A 21816-nucleotide genomic window follows, 5' to 3' on the forward strand; every position below is an offset into this window, starting at 1 on the left:
CGAAGGCAATGGGCTATGACATGGACATGCATATCCTTGCTACACAAGCACTCGCCTTTTTTGGTAGTAAAGAGCTCTGGTAATGTGATGATCGGTTGATTTATTCAGTTTGTTGCAGTAAATGGTTATATTATTATTTTTAAACTTTTGCTGAGTATTATAATTTTAGTCAGACCAAACAAAGTATATATATTCTTGATCAGCATCAACGGCATCTCCGAGGGAATCTACCCATTGGTCGAACGTCTGTCCGAATGAAACTTTGTAGAGAAACTTTGCCGGATCGAACTACTATATCATAATAGCTGGCATAGGAACGATCATCAAATGTATGTCACTCTGTGTGTCTCTAGATGTTACTGTCTCTAAATCTCTTCCTACCAAACTCTAGAGGTACCTCTTTCACTCTAGAGTAACCTGTAGAGAAAGCTCTTTCTCTCTTGCGCTCTCGCTCTCACTTTCTCTGCTCTCCTTACTCGGGGAGTATAAATAGAGGCACAACCGTCCCGCTGGGCACAGTCTTTCCGCGCCCGTCCCGTTGTTTACATCTTCAGTGATCGTAATCGTGATAGTGATCGTGATTGCTCCTCGACTCCAAAAACATCACCTGACCGGATGTATCTGAATAACCAGGAAGAGTAAATATCTAATCGAAGCCACCAGGAATATAATCTATACTGGAAGGAATTAAGCAATGGCTGATGTATATAGATGCTACAGGAGGGATCAAGCCTAGATATAGAATCAGTAATTCGTTTATTTTTCAATTAATTAGATGATTGCCAAAAATCTGATTACTTAACTGTACCCATTGTTTTGACTATGATTATTAATTCCAATTTTAATTATCCAATTTTATACAAACTTCGACGAGGCGAAGATATATATTAGATTTTAGGTAATTAAAGTAAATACAAGAAATCTTGAATTTTCGGTTCATCCATTTACAAGTTTATTAAGTATGTTACAGAATATTAACTTTATTATTATGTTTACCTAAAATAAATACCTTAACCTTAACTCAGTCGTATATTCTTAACCAATATATTCAGTAACCTTTTAAATTAAATATTTAAAAATAACAATGCATTCACATTCCCAATGTAGCTCACGTTACCTTGTGTATTCTTTCTGAAATGTCAGAATAGCAACGGAAGATAAATGATGGGCAATCAATCAAGAGGGAAGCCACGAGTAGATTAATTGAAGCTAATGTCTTTACTTAATAAAAGTTAAAGAGAGTGGCCTATTATAGAGAATAAATTTAAAAAGAAGAACACTCTAATGGCTATTTTTTATTACGTAATCTTCAACTGTGTGTATATGACTTTGGTCTTTTAACCAGTTATTCATATTATTTCCGACATGACCAAACCAGATATCCGCTCAACTACTTCCAGCAGCTCTTTCAAACTTCGTAACCAAGAGCCTTACAGCTATTTCAAATTTTTAATTATTTCCTCTTTTCCAAGAACGGAAAAATAAAAATAAAAAAAAAAAATTAAACAAGAAGAACGTTCCAAACTTCGCGCTGTGGCCACTCGAAAAAGAACAACATTTTATGAGCATTCACCGCAAAAACTAATAACACTTTGGCCCCCTGTACTTGGCCATCCCTCTCGGACCAAAACAAACCATCTCTCCTCTGACCATCGGGAAACTTGAGAGCCAAGACTTGAGGTTGACCCCAGAGAAGATTGGCCAGCTGCGCGGGCAGCTGCCTTTCTATTTTCCTTTTCTATTTTTTTCGGTTCTTATATTTTCCCTTTTTTGTTTGACCCGCGCGCAGTATGATTTTTACGAAAAAGTTTTGCATCAAGGGAAACAAAAAAATAAAAAAAAATACAGAAAAAAAAAATGTGCCAAAGGAAATGCCTGAAAAATTCACATAATGAGTGAGACTTTTTTTGGCGCGAATTCAAAGGGCAAAGTCGTAAAAACTAAATTCCTTTCAAGGGTCAGGGATAAGTCGTGGTTTTACATTTTTTCTATACAGAAAAATATAAAATTTACTGAATTCCAAACCCCAATTTGATATTTTATTTTAATATTTAAGCCTTAGAGTTCATATTCACTCTACTTGTAACCTCGTCTCTTATCTGGTTTTGCTTTAAATTAAAATATTTGTTTGTTGAAAGATTTGCATATATTTACTGCCAGTTTGTGTGGGCTTTGAGTTGCAAGTGTGTGGCGAAAGAAGGCTTCTATGAGCGAGAATTTTCGCCAGGACTTCCATTTCCTGTGCAAGTTGCACTCACCCACACACAGTCACACACTCTCATATATTGTATGCATGCGTGCGGCAGTGCGTGTGTGTTTGCCTATTTGATTGCTGCTGATTGTGACATTACACTTGACATTTACGGCACCGAACTGCAGAAACTCAGCTCTCTTGTTAACGTGGCTTTAACCCCCCTTATCCTTCTACCCTCCCCCCCCCCCATCCGCCCCATCCATCTTCTCCTGCTGTAGGCCGCCATTTTGGCAGTTGAGGGCAGTGCGCATGCTCACCATGACACAAAGAGAGAATCGCTCTTGAAAGCCACATAGCCGCATAAAGCCAACAGGCAACATATTATGCCGCAGTGTGCGTGAGGTCCTTTCGTCCACCCTTCTCCTTGCTCCCATCAACTGCCCCCCCCCCCCCCTTGGTTCCTCAACCAATTCCCCGGTTTACAGCCCCACCGAACCTCCACCTCCACCCAACTTCCCTGCTAAGTGGCACATTTTTATGAGTCTCAACGGGTTTTCGGTCCAAGTTGATAATTTCTGCTGCTGCTGCTGCTTCTGCCGGAGCTCTGCTCCTGTCTCTCTCTGTAGTTGTTATCATTTTGCATGTGCTGCGCATTTAATCAATTTAATGCAAAAATCTCCCAAGCGTATTTGCTGAAAGATTGTTATTTATCACGTTCGCCTTTTATTTAATTATGCAGCAGCAGCAGCAGCAGAGGCAGAGGCAGCGCGGCATCCGTTGGTAATTTGCTGATTTATGCATCTCTTGCCAGATGATGATTATAATTATTATTGTGTTGCTTAATTACCATTCCCCAAAGAGGAGACCCAAAAAAAATAAAAGGAAAACGAGAAGATGATTATTAATAAGCAGGCCCCGGCCGAAAGCAGCCAAGAGAGAGTCAAGTGGAGCCAATTTGCTGATTTAGTTCAGTTAGACACTGTGGAAATAATTTACAGAAATATTAACTATTGAATAAATTATAAATGTTTAACTTACTAATTTTTAAATAAAAATTATTCAAGAAAATTAAAGAGTAAGGAAAATAATCAATATGTCCTTCTATACATTCCTTCTATTAAAATAAATATATATCCTTGGTATTTACTCTCTTAAATATAATCTAACTTATTATATTTTACTATAAAGTTTCCTTTATCATTTACCTTTAAATTTTTATTTTTTTTAACAATTTTGCTAGTTTAATAAATAATTTCTATTACCATTTTAATTTAATCTCTTCAATAATAAATAAATACCCCCAATCGTTATTAATTTTTCTTTTCGTGCAGAAGCAGGGTATCCCGAGCTGTTGACACACTTATCAGCCATCTACAGTGGAGCCTGGGAAGCGAGAAAACCACCAAAGCGTCCCCAGAACCCTCTAACACCCCACCGTCACCCATCAAGCATCGCTTGGAACGTGTTCATTTGCAAAATTTATTTGTGTGTGCTCGGGTAAGTGGCAGTTTGATGCGCAATGTGGCTCTTCAAATGCCGCCTCATGTGCAGAGTTCCCCATGATGTTGTTAATATTAAGGCACATCAACGTTTGCCACCAAGAAGTCATTGACTCGTTGAGTTATGCTCAGAAGCTCACCCCTCTCTTGTGTCCAACCCCTCGCCCTTACCGTATTTCCTCGAATGCACTTGCCTCTCGGTTACACAATTTTGTGCCGAGGAGGAAGACCACAAAGGCGGAGGAGCAGAGACAAGATGGAGAAGGACGAAGAATGAAGGATACGGGGACAGATAGAGGACGGTGGCAGTGGCGCATTCGTGCCTAAAATTATGCTAACATTTTGTCCGTGCGGAGGTCTTCGCTTTCGTCCTGCAAGGGTTTGTGTCAGCAACGTCGCTCTCTACGTGTTTGCCCAAGTGTGCGTGTATTCTGTTCCTTTACATGGCGGAAAAGCCGCTTTTGTATAAACGTTTTGGGAAATGCACTGGGGCAAAAATGTGTCACTTATGAAACGTATAAATATTTACTATTTATTATAATCGAATAAATATAATAGATAACAAAATTTGTCATTCAATAAACAAATGCCTATGTGGAAAACTTTTCTTGATACCAAAATTTCAAACTTGTTTGTTAAATTACTGTGTCTCAAGTTAGCATAGCTTAAAGTACTAAAATATTTTAGCCAGTATATAGAAATTGTTACTTAAAGCCTCCCATTTTTTATTGTATTATCCTTAGTTAATCCCTCAATTAAGGATTTGCCTGAGTGCGCCACCGCTTAATGTTAACCGATCGTGGCTGGGAACCCATCAAACCAGCTCCACTCGAGCGGCATCAACAAACCCAAGCCCGAGCAAACCAAAAGCTCTTCACTCTCATCAGCTTTGCGTCCTGGCCAACTTCCGTTGCCACACACACACACACACACACACACACACACACACACATCCCATACTCATTCCCATTCCCATACCCATCCCCATTCCGTAAAACTTCTCTATATCCCAGCACTTTGCTTTAACATAGCCTAACACCCATGGCGACTTTATATACCACGCACGTTGCTTAATGCGGCATTTTGCGACAAGTGTTGCTGAAACGTCGTCGTGCTCGTCATCAGCACGCACACACACACACACACACTAACACCAGCCACACATATACAAACAAATACAGAAGAAGGACTTGCACAGAGAAAAATTAGGGGGGTCTTTAAATGATTTTCTGGGAGGTGTATTGAGGAAAAAATTGTTTTTCTGGCAAGAAAAGATACCATTTAAGAAATATTCTATTATTTGCTTTCAAATTATATCTTTTTATAATAATTATATATTCATTTTTTTATATATTAATTAATATCAAATATATTTGAATTATTTAATGAATGAAATCAGACTGCTAAGCATTGAGACGAGAGAATATTTATATTTCTTATATTTTCTAATATTTTCTTGCTCTCGTATTATGATTATTTTTCAGTGTATAGCAATTGTACGTAAATTGCGTCGAGGGGGAGTTGCTGGAGGTGGAGAAGTAGCAGATAAGAGGAAAGGTTTCGCTCATTCACTCAAGCAAGAAACCGCACTTCACATGAAAGAGCCAAGCTGTAGACGCCGCGTTAAGTATACGCCATGTTACATTCGCTCCGTCACCAAATTAGGCAGTAATCAAAATACACACACACCACACACACACACACTAGCTGGGCGAGTGTAAATGGAAAGCCGAGTCCTGGAGTCAACCTACTTTTTTACAGAACAACATTTTTTGAAAACTGTTTTGCCGGATCTGTCGTTTTTTGTGTCCTTTGGGGACAGCACACTAACCTGTTGACCTTAATATTTTCTAATCTGGCTGCCAGGCTATCCACACATTCCTCTGGCTTTCCTTTTTCCCTTTTTTTATGTGTGTGTGTGAAGGAGTAATTTTAGATAAGCTGAAAACGAAGCGAAGGGAATGGAATGAAAATGAAAACTTTTCATTTTGCCCATTGCCCGTTGAGTGTTTTCTTTTCATATATATATACATAGATATTCTCACAAAAATAAATAGCTAAGAAGCTGATAAATTTATTTAGATATCTTGGTAGAATTTCAAGGCTATCAATGATAATTATTAATCAAATGAAATACAGCTATCTTAAGTAATTGATTTATAGTAATTTATGCCACATCCTTGAATACTATTTGGTGTGTGTATATCCTTTTCAGCGAAGATGGACAGTTGTCCTGTGCGGCTGACCACTTATAAATATTTAGCACTCCAGACCCCTCCATCGTTAATTAACAGGAACTGGCAACAACTTGGTCTCTGACAATTAAAATAATTTAATTATTTGTGCGTGCATAATTGAAATTGCATTGGAGGTGGAAGTACTGAGCGGTGCGAAGGCAGCCGCAAAACACTTGAAAATCAATCGATAAAGCGGCCAACGCCCAATAAAAAATGTCGAAAAAAGATTGCAGCTGCAATGGCAGCATCCAGCAGCAGGAGCGGCAATTTGTTGAGAGTTCTATATATACGATATAAACAAATATACATACAATAAATAAATTGGAGCAGGCGTAAATACAAAATGCATACACACACACACACACACACGGTGGCAAGCTGGCAGGCCGGCTCGTTGGATAGTTGGGTGGCAGAGGTGGCAATGCAAAATGTATGCATGCAACAACATCCAGTCTGTGGAACAATAAATAAAATGCAGCAAAATGCATTGCAAAGAAGATGAACGAAAAGAAGAAGAGCCGAATGACGGCCATGTTTGCACACACACACAGTCACTCCACTCACACACACACACACATACACACAGGGCTGGAGCAAAGCTATATATACAGCGAATGCAATAAGGGTCAGGCTTTAAGTGCCATAACAAATGGGTTAAGTAAGACGACAGACGGGGGAAAGCCAGGGACAGGGAAATGAGAAATGAAGAAAAGGAAAAAACCAGGAGAAGCCGGAGAACTAGCCCTGTTATGCATAACAAAGATAAATGGCATATCACAGGAATCGATGCAGAAATATGCACCAGCATTAGAAAGTAATAAATGGGGATTGCAATGTTAACTCATACCAAACTATAAATATTTGATTGCTGACCGGCTATTAAAAGCCATCCTTAGACACTATAAAGATATTTAACCAATTAAAGCAATGACAAAGACAATGACATATCAGTGAAGTGAAAACTTGCCAAAGTTTGGAGATATTCTCTAAATATTTTATGAATCGTTTGGTAGGGAAATTTCTATGACAAATTAATGTGCAATAGAAGGTAAAAGTCATTACATATTTTGATTAAAATTTAAAATTTCAACAGTAAACTGCAGTAATATAATCAGTTAAAAATCAAATTAGTTTTTCCCAATTAAATTTTAGGACTTAATGACAGATTTATCTAGTTTTATTTTCCATATACCTGTAATTATAGATAACTAGCACACATAGATTTCACATTATTGGACATTTCCAATTTCAACAATTTTCCAATTTTCCTTGCCTTCTCCCTCATGCAATATTACTACCTTTCTACATATATTCATGTCATAAAATATTCTGATAACAGCGGCGGTATGTATGCCCTTTGTTGCACACCGACTGAACTCAATTGCTTGTTTACACATTAAAATTAAAATATATATATATATATATATATATTTGCGAGAAGGGAGGTCCCTCTGATCAATTTTTAATGGACTTTAAAGGCTTCGATTGCTGACCCACTTTTGAGCGACTTTCAGCGCGTTTATCGCCGGCTGTGGTGCAGCCCTGGTTTGCCACGTAAATGAATAAATTTTTTTTTTGGCTTTTTTTTTCTGTATTACTTCTTCGTTTGCTATTTTCCTCGTTCCTTTTTTTTATATTCTTTCGGCATTTCATGGTGTTTGCTGTTGCATATGAGTAATGCAAGTGGACAGGAGGAGAGGCGGTGGGAGGAGAAAACGAGGCGAGGCGCGGCTCACAATGGGCCACGCGGCGTATACGCAATACACATAGACGGGGGGGGGGGAGACCGGACCGAGGCCTGTATGTATCTCTGTATCTGTATCCGTGTATCTGTCTGTGCATCTGCATGTGTGTGTGTGTGTGTCTCTGGATGTGTTTGAGTGTGTGTGGGCAAAGCGGATTCCGTGTGCACAGTGCGAATGCAAATGGAAGCAGGCAGGCGTCGAAAACATAAAAACGTGAGAGGACCAGGAGCGGGAACAAGAGCGGGAACAAGAGCGGGAGCAGGAGCAGAGGCAGGAGCAGGAGCAGCAGCAGGAGAGGTGAAGAATGGGTAGCGGGAATGACCCACAATGAAAACGGACTGCACATGGAATGCACATGCCTATAAATATAGCACACACATCACCAACACAGAGACAGAGAGAGAGAGAGAGAGCGAGAGAGAGCGAGCGAGCGAGGCCTATGTACTACAGCCGGGCATCCGGGCGTATGTGTATGTATGTATGTCTGTATATAGGTTGGGGAGTATCGTAGTAAAACGCGTTGGCAGGTGACTGGAACAACAACAAAAGGGGTGGGGGGGGGGCAATGGGCAGAGAGGGATGGCTTGCCAGGGGTGGCACTCCAATCGGACTCTTTTGCAAATGTTTCAGCCGAAAGCTGCGCTTTGAACAATCAAGCGGCAAGACAATGAAAACACAGAGTTGCTGCAAAACTGAAAACAACAAAAGAAAGAAAACAGAAAACAAAAGGCACAAGATGCTGGCGAAAGCGTAAATGAAACTGGGCCTGCCTGGCAAACGGAAGACCAGCAAATTGAAGCAAAACAGCAATGGCAAACAGGATATACAAAAAGCCAGAGACCAGCAAACGAAACACAACAATAACCATTTTCCATAGAATATTTTCGAGGAGTGTGTGTGTGTGTGTGCGTATGCGTATACGCAATATCTAGGTGTGTGCCATATGCGTATACGTAATTTTTGAATGTCTGTGTATGCATTTGCTGGGTCCAGAGTTAATCGGCTGCAGCTCTTGCGTATTCAGGTCATCATTATTGATTCGCCAATGTTGCCGCCTGTGCGTATAGAGACATGAATTTTGCGTACGCACTCGCCACACACAGAGATGCACACACATTTTGGCCATTATGTAGTTACATCCATCCACACGCACACACACCACACATATACATGAACATATACAATTGCGAAATGGCCACATGGCCTGGTTATATATTTTGAGGCCTACATGCAGGCGCTATTAACTGCGGTCAGCGGCAACATCGGCAATGGCGGCAAGGAGGGGGAGGGGGATCCTTCGAACCGGACATGCCCTTTTGCTCTAATCAGGCAGGCATTATGTAAAGTCAGTGAGCCAGCAGGACATCGTACCATGTGCGTATGGGGCAGCCCAATTTAAATCGCTTCCAAATTGCTGCTCCTGCCACAAGCACAACCAGACATGCTACACAGGCGAGCGCACAAAGCTCCCAAAGAGAGAGAGATAGAGAGAGAGCTGCATATCCGGTTGCAAATCAGGAATTCCTCTTTGCAACATTATCGAGTTTCAATAGCCCGGTTTGAAGTCAGCGTGCCGTTTACAATTATAATTTAAATTCCTGGTCACAAACTCGCCAGCAAAACTGTGTGCACTGTTAAAAGTAAAGAACTAAGAGTCTTTTTATTAATTCTTTATTACATATATAACATATTTTTGGCTATGTATAAATTGTACCTCCCTTTGCCACAGCTTCTACCATATAGACGCTATTATTATCCCAAATCAAAGGTTTTTTACTATCTCAATTTCTTCGCCTGTCGTCAGAACGTTGCCTGGGATCCCCACGCTGACGACGTTGTAATTTGAAAAAATTAAAACGATATCCATTTTGGCTCAGCAATTTTCACTGTCGCCATCGTCAGACGCATTTCAGCACCGCAGTGCGTTTGGCAATTTGCTGACTGCCATCAAATCCAAGTCAAGGATGATGTTGCCTAGGCCAGCACAAACTCGTTTAGTTTTCATTTTACCCACACAGTTCACAAAAAAAAGAGGAAAAAGCGAAAAAACGACGCGGCTAAAAATTGCGTTTGCCTGGCAATTTCTGCCATTTTCACAGCTGCCGTGGCATAACCTTCCCCATAACCTCATTCAATTTCTTTTACATTTATTAGAATTTGCGAGCAGTTTCTTTTCCTTCCTCACTCTCTCCTTACTCAAAAATTGCTGCCAGAGACCTTATATGTAAACAGCCTCGTCTTTGCCAGCTTCCATCTTTAGCTCCCAGCTCCTGAGTCTCAGAGAGCCTCCTGCCTGGGCGGACATCTTCTGTTTAGGTGTCGTAAAAAATGCCTTTTGCCAACAAGTCGCCGGCAACACCGGGGAAAGACACCATGGCTGAGGATTCAAAGTTTAGACATAAAAACAGATATAAATAGTGAGCCATAAAAGAGAGTTTTTTAATTAAACTTAAGACAATGCAGAGCTAATAATATTCTTCTTCAAAAATAATTGTCATTAGAGTTGTAGAATCTAAAAAACCTACAACTAAAAATCCACTTCTCTAGATCTTTCTCAGGTTCCCCAGTTTTATAGGCTTTCATTTCACTTTCTCGACCACTGTGCGACCTGACTTGCACCTTTGCCTTCTCGTTGTTTATTCTTTACCCTCTGTCTGTTGTGGAATTATTTTGTACACACACTTTTTTCCTGTCTCCTCGGTGTTTTTATAACGCTTATTTGCCTGCTGTTGTGTTTTTTTTTTTTTCTTTTTTGTTGTTCTTGATGTCCTTGTGGGTTTGTTGGGTGGCTGGCTTCTTGGTTGCAAGTCAAACATGTCTGTCGGCAGGTAGGAGTAGGAGTAGTACGAGTATATTTCGTTACCTGACTCTGATTAGAGGCGTTGCTGATAAGCCGTCTTTTCATTTTGAGCCTCCCAGTCTGCCGTCTAAATTATGCATCAACAGTTGTGGCGCTTTGCATCAGGCGGTGTTAATCGCTTCCCCGCATCAAAGGATATATCCTTCCAGTCTCGAAAAATTAACATGTTTTTCTTTCTCTCCCCCTCTCTGGTGTAGTTGGAGTAGGTAGTTGCTGGTACACAAAGTTGACTGGCCCGCAGGCCGGGGCATTAAGACAACAGCAACTGGAACACGAGAGGCTGTCATCTGCAGTCAGTCAGTGGCATTGTTGGTATTATAAGCTGGCCAAGGAGGAGGCCACAATGCGAGGGAACAATGCTGCAGGAGCGGCGTCAGCAGCCAACAACATGCACTTGAAATGCAAGTCAAGAGCAGTCGCCTTCTCCATATATACCAACCCTACATCGGATACCATTCCTCTGCATGAAGTAATACACATCCTATGGATCCTGGAATCCATTCCTCACTGCACTCGAAAAACTTCAATTCGAATTGGTTTCGTTTGTTGTTCTTTCTCTTGCAAAAAGTAAGCAAAACAAGGAGGGATTTGTGTCTTGTTTGCAGATGAAATTACTCGCATGTTTATTGGCTTAGTGGCAGGGGGAACGGTTCAAATACTCTATATATACCAACACAACCAACATATATTTAACACAATTTTGAGTGATTTTCTCTGGGTTGGCCATTAAATAAATATAAAATCCATCTAGCTTAGGAATCTTGAAATCAAAGTAAAAGCATACACAGAAAGAACTCTTAATTTATATAAAAATCAAGGAAGTTTGATATGATTTCATTTACAGAAGTTACAAATAAAAGTTTTAAATAAATCTATATATAATAGTCACTATTAGACAATAATTTACTTAAGAATATAGCATTGATACCGCTTGGGAGTGTATATTTTAAAACAATGCTTTAATTATATATAATTTTGTATTAAAGACTACTCTGCATCTAAACCGCTTTCCAAATATATATAAAACTATTTAAGAACAACAATCAATGGGATTTTATCTCTAATATTTTTTTCTGATATTCACCTGACCTAACATACAATTAATTGATAAGCTATATCTCACCTTTCCTTTGATTAACATCTTATGTTGTCTCCATTTTCTCTCTCAAAGACTCTAATTGAAAGCTCTGCCAGCGGCTCATGGGTGGGGAATCAACTATAAGATAAATTCAATGTTATGCAATGCATCGACTGCATTTTGCTCAAATGGCGTAAAAACTGAGATGCAATATGAATCTCGAGCCGGAAACGGGCGCTGATGCCCCCTTGAAATTCCAGCGAGCAGAAATCAAATATGCGCCCACAAGTAAACCGAGCGGCAGACAGAAAGCAGAGCAACGAATCCACGTCCTTTCTGGACCAGGACCAGGAGCGGGAGCAGGAGCAGAAGTAAGAACAGGAGCTTGGAGCTGGAGGTAAATGGAAAAAGCAAAGGAAAATCGCGACCGGCAGCACACAGTCAGCATAGGAATGAAGGCCCGCCCGCAGGACACACGGGAGAATAGCACGCTTCAAGTTATTTTTTGCCATGAAATCTCTAAGGAACTCCCTGTCGACTTTTGCACACTATGCACAGTGAAAAACTATAGTATTAAAAATATTTTATATCAGTTAAAACCAAAAAGAAACTGTTTGTTATATTTAAACTAAGAAAAACTTCTTTGAAAGGATTACAGGATATAGTTTATAGATTAAATTATAATTATTTTCCCTGTGCAGTTACGTGTGTGACGGATAACAAGAAATTGGAATTGGGGGCGTGGAGCAGTGTAGTAGCTAAAAACACAGACATAGACCACGTTCAGCTCATCTGGTGGCTTCTTTCTTGCTGGTGGCTGGTGGCTGGCTGCTCAAGTAGCTTCAAGTTAGGAATTCATTGTTAGTTATGCGATTTCATTGCTTGTTTTCTTTACGAATTCCTTGAGACGTCGCAGGACTACGACACCGAGGCGAACTAAACGTCTTTCATTGGATTTTGGCATGCCAGGCATCACGGAATGGAATCACGACATCGGACGGAGCGGAGCAAAAGGGACGCGCTGCCTCAATCGCATCGCATCGCATTGCAGGGCACCATGGACGAAGTCAAAGTGTTCGACATTATTTGAAATTCATGAATGGCAGGCAGCCTGTCCTTCGGTATTCGTCGTCCTGCCGGTCCTCATCCCCATCCTCATCCCGTGAGAACGTGCTTCCCTGGTCGTTGCTTTGTTTTCTGCGTGTTTTGTCTGGCAAATAAATTCAAGTAACAGCAGCTGATAATGGCTTATTACCAGGACGACAATGCCAACCAATCTCGGATGCCGAAGTTCCCTCAGAATCTCCAACTCCTGTTCTCTCTCTGGATTGTAATTGAACACGCACGCTAATTAAGACGCCAATAGTTTTAGTTTTTGCTACACATTGGTTTTTGGCATCGCCTTGAATTCATTGTATTTTTCTTTCTCACGCCATTCGATATTAAAATCCTCGCTGTCTTTGTGTGTTTGAATGAAGGCAATTATTACGCTAATTAACTGTTTGAGTTTATGCTAATTACGCACGCTGCCAGTCAAGCGAATGAGTTTATTGCCAAGAATCCAATTAAAAGGTGGATTGAAGTTGTTCCTTGAAATATCACGCATACGCCATGGTGTCCGAGTATTTTCTAATTGGATGGCTGCTGTCTTTAATTTTGCTGTAAATAATAAACACGTCTGTTTTATGGTAGAATATATTTTGTTAATTAATTTGAATTACTTGGGTGAAGGGATTCGAAATAAAGCTCTTATTAAATTCCTATAAGAGCATTAAATTAGGGAAAATGTTTGTGAGGAATTTAGAATAGTTTTCCCTTATTTATATCTATCTATATTTATTTTCTTATTACATTTTCTTGTACTGCTCTTCCACCATTTTCTCTTTATTTTTCATACTTAGTAATAAGACGCCCCTTGGTTTTGACTTTATGCATTTATTTAATATTTGTCAACAATGTTTTATTTTTTTCCTCAGAAAGTCCATCATAATACTGACCCATTTAATGCAAAATGCATACAGTTTACTCTAAAATATCTTCAGCATTCAAGGGAGACGACAAATGACAAAGTTGCCATGTTTTCAGCATCATTACTTTAGAGTCCCCTCGCTGGCATTATCATGGACCCTAAGTAAAATGCTTTTCTCTCCCCCCCTTCTAACGTTAACTAATGCATACACTATTTCATCACAATAATTCTCTCTGCACTTTTGCCCCTGTGTCTCTGTTTCTCTTTGTGTGTCTCTTTCTCTCTCTCTCTCTCTCTCTGTTTCTCCCTGGAACTCTCTGTTGCTGTGTTGCTTCTTCATTCCTGGCATTCGCACGTCACTCAGCATCAAGCGGAAACAGTTAGCAGCCATCATGGCTACCTCGCCATCTTGTTTCCCCCGCTGTCCGTCTCTGTGTGAGTGTGTGCGAGTGTGTGTGAGTGTTCATGTTGCATTTCTTTAAATGTGTGCGTAATTACTGTAGGTCCAACATCGTCCTCGTCGCGTGTTTGTGTCGGGACGACGCCGCCAACTTGTTTGCATACAAATTAAACTCGTCATTTATGTTAGCTCTCCCTGCTCTGCTCTTCCGCACCCCTTCTCTTTCTCACTCACTCCCTGTTTTCTGTCCCTTTCGGTGCGCCCACTCAATAGCGCGCTCCGTTGCCCGCTGTAGATTAATTTATCATCTCGCTTTACAAGCATTCTATGAGTTTAATGAACTTTTAACAAGCAGCCATCCCCGCCCTACTAGGGCCACGCCCACCTTGGCATAGTGTATACCTCATCCTTCTTTTGGGTTTTTTCTCCTACTTTTTGTGTTGTTTTTGTTATTTGCACCCCTTGCACATCCAATTAGTTTTTGCAATTTTTCCCTAGCTTTTATTAGCGCAATGCAAATATTTCTCCACTATTGGACCATATGGAACGCGTTGTAGTGGAGTCCGCTTAATTGAAACCCTGTGAACACTTTTTTATGGCGAAAAAGTTTGAGCCAAGCTTATTGCTACCAAAAAGCAATGGTTACTATATTGGTTTAGTTCAAGGGTTTTGCGCAAAATGCTTGTTTTCGAGGGGGGACTCTAGTACTTAAATTGTTAGCTTTGTGTTTTTAGTAAGCTGAAAAGTTATTTATAATATGTAGTTATTTTATATCTACAATTATCTAAGGAGGTCTTTGAAGTATTGTTAAATCATGTCTTCCTATAATCAGTTAGTTAGTTGTTCAGATTTTCATAAAACTTGGAATGTACCATCATCAATTTGCTTTTTACAATAATTAATTTTTATTTTTATTCCTTCCAATTGATTTTTACTGTACCCCTCAGCAGATATTTTGCCCCACTCCAAATCAAATACAATTTAAAATTATATTTTATCCACCTGCCGAAATGAGCAAATTTTTTAAGACCTCTCAACGCCCAAAGCCGATGCCGCTCATTAAACATTGAAAACATAATTAAAGTTTTAGCCGTGCATTGTCGGCCAAGTCCCCGGGGCAAATTGCCACCAGAAGCGAAAACGGCGCACCGTCAGATCCCCGACTAAAGGTGCTCGCAGCTTTCACGCGCCCAAAAGGTAATTAAAATGCTAATAAACACTCGTTAACTACATAATAACCGTGCTGAGGCGGAACGATGGAAGGCCCAACTAATGCTACTTATCTGCAAATTTACACCCGACACGAGTCCTGGCCAACAACAACACGCAGCAGTCTGGGGTCCTGAAATTTGCCAAAATTTATGTCTCAAATATTCGCACACGCACCTGCACCTGCACACACACAAGGATATATGTAGTAGCACATAGCGAGCGGAACTTAGAACTCCGGATCCTGGCTGTTTTGCACTAGTTACCGGTGCGTAACTCACTATATAGCCTTGGCATTGCTTATTATGCGCCCAACGTTGCGCCTGAAATATGAATTACAAGTGAGATTTAAATAAATTAACTCACGCACATGCGGGAACGGCGTGAACGAGACTAACTACCCGAAATAACGCAGCCTCTGAGCTCGAAAGGATAAGTTTTGTCCTTTAGCAGGTTCCTTAGTGACGGTGTCCTTGTGAACACCGCAGCTCTGGGTGTTTTATTACCTTACATATGTGGATGGTGTGCACTGTACGCATACATTTTGAAGGCAGAATATTAGGAAATAGCTATTTACCTAGAGGATAAATGAAGCTTATTTAGGCCCTTAAAGTATGTTTATAAAAATCATCATAACTAAGCTAAAAATACATTAATTTCAATTCGGAAAGCACCTCAATGCTTGTTTTTATTAGATTAACAATACTGTACAAAAATTTTAAAATTATAAAATTTTAGATATTATTGACAAATTAGCCGCTATTTAAATTTTTAAAAATTTGGCTGAAATTTTTTAAAATTTATAATTTTATATTTCTATGTTAATAAATTCAGAATTTAATTCTGATTCGGAATATACATGACTTTTTGCAAACACTGCCTTTTTGGCCATTTTAGAGCCTTAGGAAATCGTGAAATATTAATTTTTTTTAATCAATATTTTTTGGAATATTATAAATATTTTTGGGACAAATCAAAGTTTAAAAAATCCATAAATAATACAAAACAGCTCCAATTCCAATTCGGGAAGCTGCTCTGTGCAAGTTTTTAGCAGGTTAATAAATCTGCATACTCCATTTAACATTTAAAAAAATTGAGTTTTTTTACATTTTTTTCCCCAATTTTAATCCCGTTAAAAATTTTGAAAAAATTTTCAAAATTTATTTTTCCTTTGGATATGCCTAGATTTATTCGGCTGTTTATGCTGATCAAGAATATATATGATTTATGGGGTCGGAAATGACTCCTTCACATCGTTTCAAGCCTCTGACTGATATTATAATACTCTGCAAGGTTATAAAAATATTATACATTCCAACTTTAAACTCCATCCAATTGTTTTTATTATTACCAAGTACATTTAGTTTAAATACAAAACCACTCTTCTGCAAGCCCAATCTGATTAATTAGTGTTCATTAAGTTACCAGGTAGGCGACTTTGTTTTAATTGATTTAATTTTATGGGCACCCCTTGCGCTTACATAAATTAATGCAAAGAGGGCTGGACCTGCAGCCACGCCCTAAGTGTAACCCATTAAGCACCGACCCAACACTTCAGCCCAAACACAACACAAATTTTAATTAAAAATGTTTCGAGTGTTTTTCGTGATTATGCAGCCAGAAGCAGTAGGAATTACCCATGTCCTCGAGCCGGCAACTTAGCAACTTGGGTGTTGGTAATCCTGCTCCTGCCGGTGTTGCTGTGCTGTGCTGTGGTTCGTCCTTGAGTAATTCGTAGGCCCGGTCATATTATAAATTATGACATAAAATCTAATAAACTCAGAGCGAGGTCTGAGTTGAGGAATTTGAGATTAAAGTGCTGCCCCAAAAGTGTCAAATATTGAACCCTGGGCAGGGGGTTTGTATTATAGTATACTCCCCGTATTATGGTATATGTGTGCGCTAAATGTCGCAGGAAAAACGAATTCATTATTCAAGCCTATTGTTGGGCATTAAATATGTAGCAAGGGAAAATAGAATGCCGGCGAAGACAAACTTGCAACAAAATTGTAGAGCGAGTGGCGCAGCGATAGCTCAGCTTCCAGCCTCGAGTCGAGTCGAGTCGAGTTCCTGTGAAAAATGGACGAGAAAATGCGGCCGGTTAGGAAAATTTGCATAAAACAAGGGGAAAGCCCGAGTGTTTGGCACATAAACACGAAGACCGAATGCCAACAGGTTAGCCTTCCTTGCCCTCCCCCTTGAAAAGTCCACCCCGATCCACCCACCATGTGTAGGCCATTATGACTTACAACAAAGCCCAGGTCGCTGGCAACACAGAAACGAATTTGCATAAATAACAAAAACATATTTAACCCCCGCACGCTTTTGACTTCTGCTCCCTGTCCGGGGTCACAGTTCATGCCCGGGCCAACTCAACCATGGGCATGGGCACGACTGGGGGCCACAATCTGGGAAAACTTGGCCAGGAAGGACCCGAGCTGTTACCTCGCCGCCATTTTTCCTTCCTCGGCTTTATTTCCCCCCTTTAAGCGCAAAATACTCTTGGTTTTGGGAAATTTGTATGTATTTATATAATATTAATTTATAAGATGTAGAAAAAATAAAAGTGCAAGACCTTTAACTGCTTTAATATAATTATATTGCATTTGGACTTACTTGCTAATAAACTTAAATACAATTTAAATTAAATACATTTTCAAGGGTATAGAAACTTCGATTTACCAAAGTCTACTCTCCAGATCCGCGTTTCTTTTTCCTTTCCAACTGCCGCGCATAATTTAGAGAAACGCATTAAGGAACCTTGGGAGCTGTGTGTGTATGCTTGTGTCAGCTCCCGTATCCTTGGATAGTCCTGGGTTCCTGACTCAAGACAGTTGCTGCCGGATTTGGCTTTTTTTGCTGGAGTCGACTGGTTTTTTGACTCTGCCAAAGTATGCATGCGAAAATTGTTTGTGAAAATGTGGCGGCAAATATTTGGAATGAATGCAAAGCGGCAAATAAGCGACAGGACAGCGACAGATTCAGGATGTGCCAAAAAAAATAATGGTTGCACAAATAAAACAAAAAAAAGTTACGAAATTCTTTTACTTATTTTTCCGTGGAAGTGCTTAAGGTGGCAAAAATAAGAAACTGATAATGGTGATGATGATAAAAGTTAAAAGGTAGTGTGTTTTGATAGATATACTTACTGATCATAGTTACTTACTGGTCATAGATACTCACTGTTCAGAGTTATTTACTCCTCATAGTTAATTACTCATCATAGTTTTATAAAGAGTCCGATTGTTCCTATGTCAGCTATAGATATGTTTATATATACTTCTGCCTCTCCCCCTCTCGTGCTATGTTAATCGCTGTATGTTAATCACTGTATGTTAATCGCTGTATGTTAATCGCTCTATGTTAATCGCTCTATGTTAATCTCTAAAGGCAACTCCTTCTCTCCCGCGCTCTCACACTCACTTTCTCTGCTCCACTCTCTCCTCGGGAACTATAAATAGAGGCGCTGAGGTCGCGCGCGCCTCAGTCTGTCCTAGGGGTACCTAGTGTTAACATCGATAGTGATAGTGCAAGTGATCATCCTTCAACCTCAAAAACATGACGTGGCCAATGCAATGGATCTGGATGACCAGCAAGAAGCTCAATTGGATGAAGTCACTGGAAGGAAGTAAGCAATGACGAAAGAGCCACGTGTCCTCTAGTGCGGTAAGTCTTAACCATGACATTCATATTATGTTTGAAGAAGCTATTGGTGGTATCAGACCTAGGTCTACACACATTTACATACTTACTTACCCCTTACTGATACTTTTACATACATTAAATACTTACATAGTTACTTACTGGTCGTAGTTACTTCAGAGTAACTTTATGTTCATTGACACTTACTGATCAGACTTACTTACTGCTCATAGTTACTTATTGATCAGAGTTACTTAATGTTGCAAAATATATTCTGATCCTCTACATTTATGCACATGTGTGCATATGATTTATTGCAAGTCATTGTTTATTTGTGTTTAATGTTAATAACTGATTATAGATACTTTTTGGTCATAGATACTTACTCGTGATAGATACTTACTGATCATAGTTAATTACTGATCATAGATAATTACTGATTATATTTACTTAGTGATAATAGTTACTTAATGTTCATTGATACCTATTGATCATAGTTACTTGCTGGTCATAGATACTTCTGTTCAGAGTTACTTATTATACAATAATATTATGTTTATTGATGCTATAAAAATATAGGTAAATATCGATTTAAAAATTCTTATAATTTAAGCTTGTTTATGATCAATTTCCCTTTTCGATTCAATAGCTTAATTGCAATCCGAAGGGATATTTGATCTGCGGTTGCCCAAAGTTTCTTTCCTTGTTAATTTAAACTTTTTTTGGTCATCATTATATATTTGAAAACAATAATAGTCATAATACATTATAGCTCTTTTTAATAGGAAGATAGTCACGCTGTTATTAAAATATCTACTATCTTTATTAATTTATTTGTAAACAAAAATTTCTTTATGTTAAAAAAAATTGGAAGAATCTTGAATGGATTACGTATTACGTATACTTAATCTTCAAACTGTGGCTTCCAATGGCTTGGTATATTCACCTCGTGGGTTTCGCCCAACTCTAGCAGCAGGACTGCCCCATTTTTATAAGTTTCTATGGCCCGTACCAAGCTCCTGGCACATTGCTCTGGCGTTTGCTTCTTTATCTTGCTAGCCATCATGGGGGGCTGGTAATCGAAGGTCGTCTTGTTAGCAATATCGTCCAGTAAACCAGTTTCGGTAAAACCCGGACAAACGGTTATAAATCCTACGCCCGATCGGTCATAATAACTTGGGTGCTAGAAAATATTTCTGAAATCATTGTTACTGTTTTATTATTTTATACCTTCGAACTTACAGCCAAGGCCCTGGTAAAGGTGGTAACTCCCGTCTTGGCCGCCGAATAAATGGCCATTGTGGACGTGGGTTGCAATCCAGCTATCGAGGATATATTCAGTATTAGTCCACCTTTTCCGCCCTTTGTCTTGTCCATGTACTCCAAGGCTGTCAGGCAACTGTAAACTACACCCAGCTGTTGTAAAAAAGTAATTAATCAGAAATTTTAAATTTAAAGTATAGATCTTCTTACCAAATTAATTTGAATAGTCAACTCGATCAGGCGATCATTCATAAGTCCACTGCCATTGACCACCACATCGAAGTGACCCAATCTCTCGACGGTGGCCTTGTACGCTGCCTCAATGTCCGACTTCTGGGTAATGTCCACTTTTTGATAGAATATATCCGTGTTCGGATTTTTGCTCCTCCACTCATCCAGAACTTGTCTATTTTCTGTTAAATCAAATATTGCCAGGGACTAAAAGCAAGCAATTAATGTTTGTCAGATCAGATGTTAGATAAGTATTTAATTTAATTAGTACCTTTATTTTCCTCTGTAGCAACTCCTGCACACATTTCTGACCTATGCCACCAAAGCCTCCAAAGTAAACCACATTTTTTCCCGACAAATTCATATTTGAAAATTTAATTTCACTTTCAAAAGATTCCGTGCAATTTAGTCGACGTCTAATTACAAACTGAGATAGTCACAGACCCCCTTGAACTAAATGTGATGTACGTTGAATACGCAGTATTTTATTTCCCTTATCTTCATTATTTTTACCCTTGCGGGGTATTCTAATTTAAGTCAGAAGCTTGAAATGCAGAGACGCACTCACATCCCTTATAAATCATTTATATTATTGATTAGCAATAACAAAAATGTATTAATTTTTAATTTTTAAAACTCATTATACTCATTAATCTAACAAAAAGTAACAATAATAAGCTTTCCGATTGGAAATTTATGCATCTTATGCGTCTTAGTTATGAAGATGTCCATTTACAAGTGTATAAAAACTTCGGCGTGTCTAAGTTACATTTTTTTCTTGTTTTACTATCGCTTCAAGACCTTTGATACGTCACAGTACAACTATATTGTTATCAATGTTTTTAGCGCTTTTATGGGGCAATTATAGTGGAAAAGAAAACAATAACAATGACATAGTAAAAATTACGTCGTATAGATTATTATAAAACTAGGTCGTTGCTTTTGCCAATTATTACTTGATAATAGATTGACTGAGTCGCCCATCTGTCTGATATTTCCGCTTTTCGCTCAAAGCGTTTAATAAATGGTCTTGCTATCAATAACATCTTGCGGCAACATCTTGAATGCCATTCGGGGACCCAGGATACTTATCTTGGCCAACTCTGAATAGCCCTCCAATCAATATGCTCCTTCCGTGGACCACAAGTTCCGTGTCTCCAAGCGGCGTTCAAATAGCAGACCAAAAGCCCGGCGATAATGTTGCTGCGGTGTGCAAAGCAACAACATGCAGCAACAACATGCAGCAGCAACAACAGCAACAGACGGGAAAAACCGCAACAGCAGCAGACAGTTGCGTCGCCAAGTTAGACAGGAACGGGCATAGAGGAAGCAATAATTTAATTCTGCATTGCAAATGCAAACAAATTTCGCCAAGCCGCAGATGCAACAAAAAAAAAGAGAATGGGGGAAGAACAGAAAAAGTGGTAGGAAAACTTAAACCGCAGCTAGCGACAAAAAACTGCAAGAAGAAACGGCAAAACACACAACA

The 21816-nt window shown here is 39.3% G+C and overlaps 1 protein-coding gene across 1 annotated transcript; it reads right to left on the minus strand.

Annotated features, from left to right (window-relative positions):
* Positions 1-550: 550 nt before the first annotated feature.
* LOC110187637 (alcohol dehydrogenase-like) lies at positions 551-20809 on the minus strand. The gene is given in 5 exon segments (XM_020957048.2): positions 551-621; positions 19725-20016; positions 20076-20249; positions 20307-20534; positions 20599-20809. Coding segments are annotated over 5 exon segments (858 nt in total). The 5' UTR covers positions 20692-20809.
* Positions 20810-21816: the final 1007 nt, after the last annotated feature.

This window comes from Drosophila serrata, unplaced genomic scaffold, assembly GCF_035046125.1.
Source record: "Drosophila serrata isolate PLE 108 unplaced genomic scaffold, ASM3504612v1 contig_217, whole genome shotgun sequence".
Taxonomy (NCBI): Eukaryota; Metazoa; Arthropoda; class Insecta; order Diptera; family Drosophilidae; genus Drosophila; species Drosophila serrata.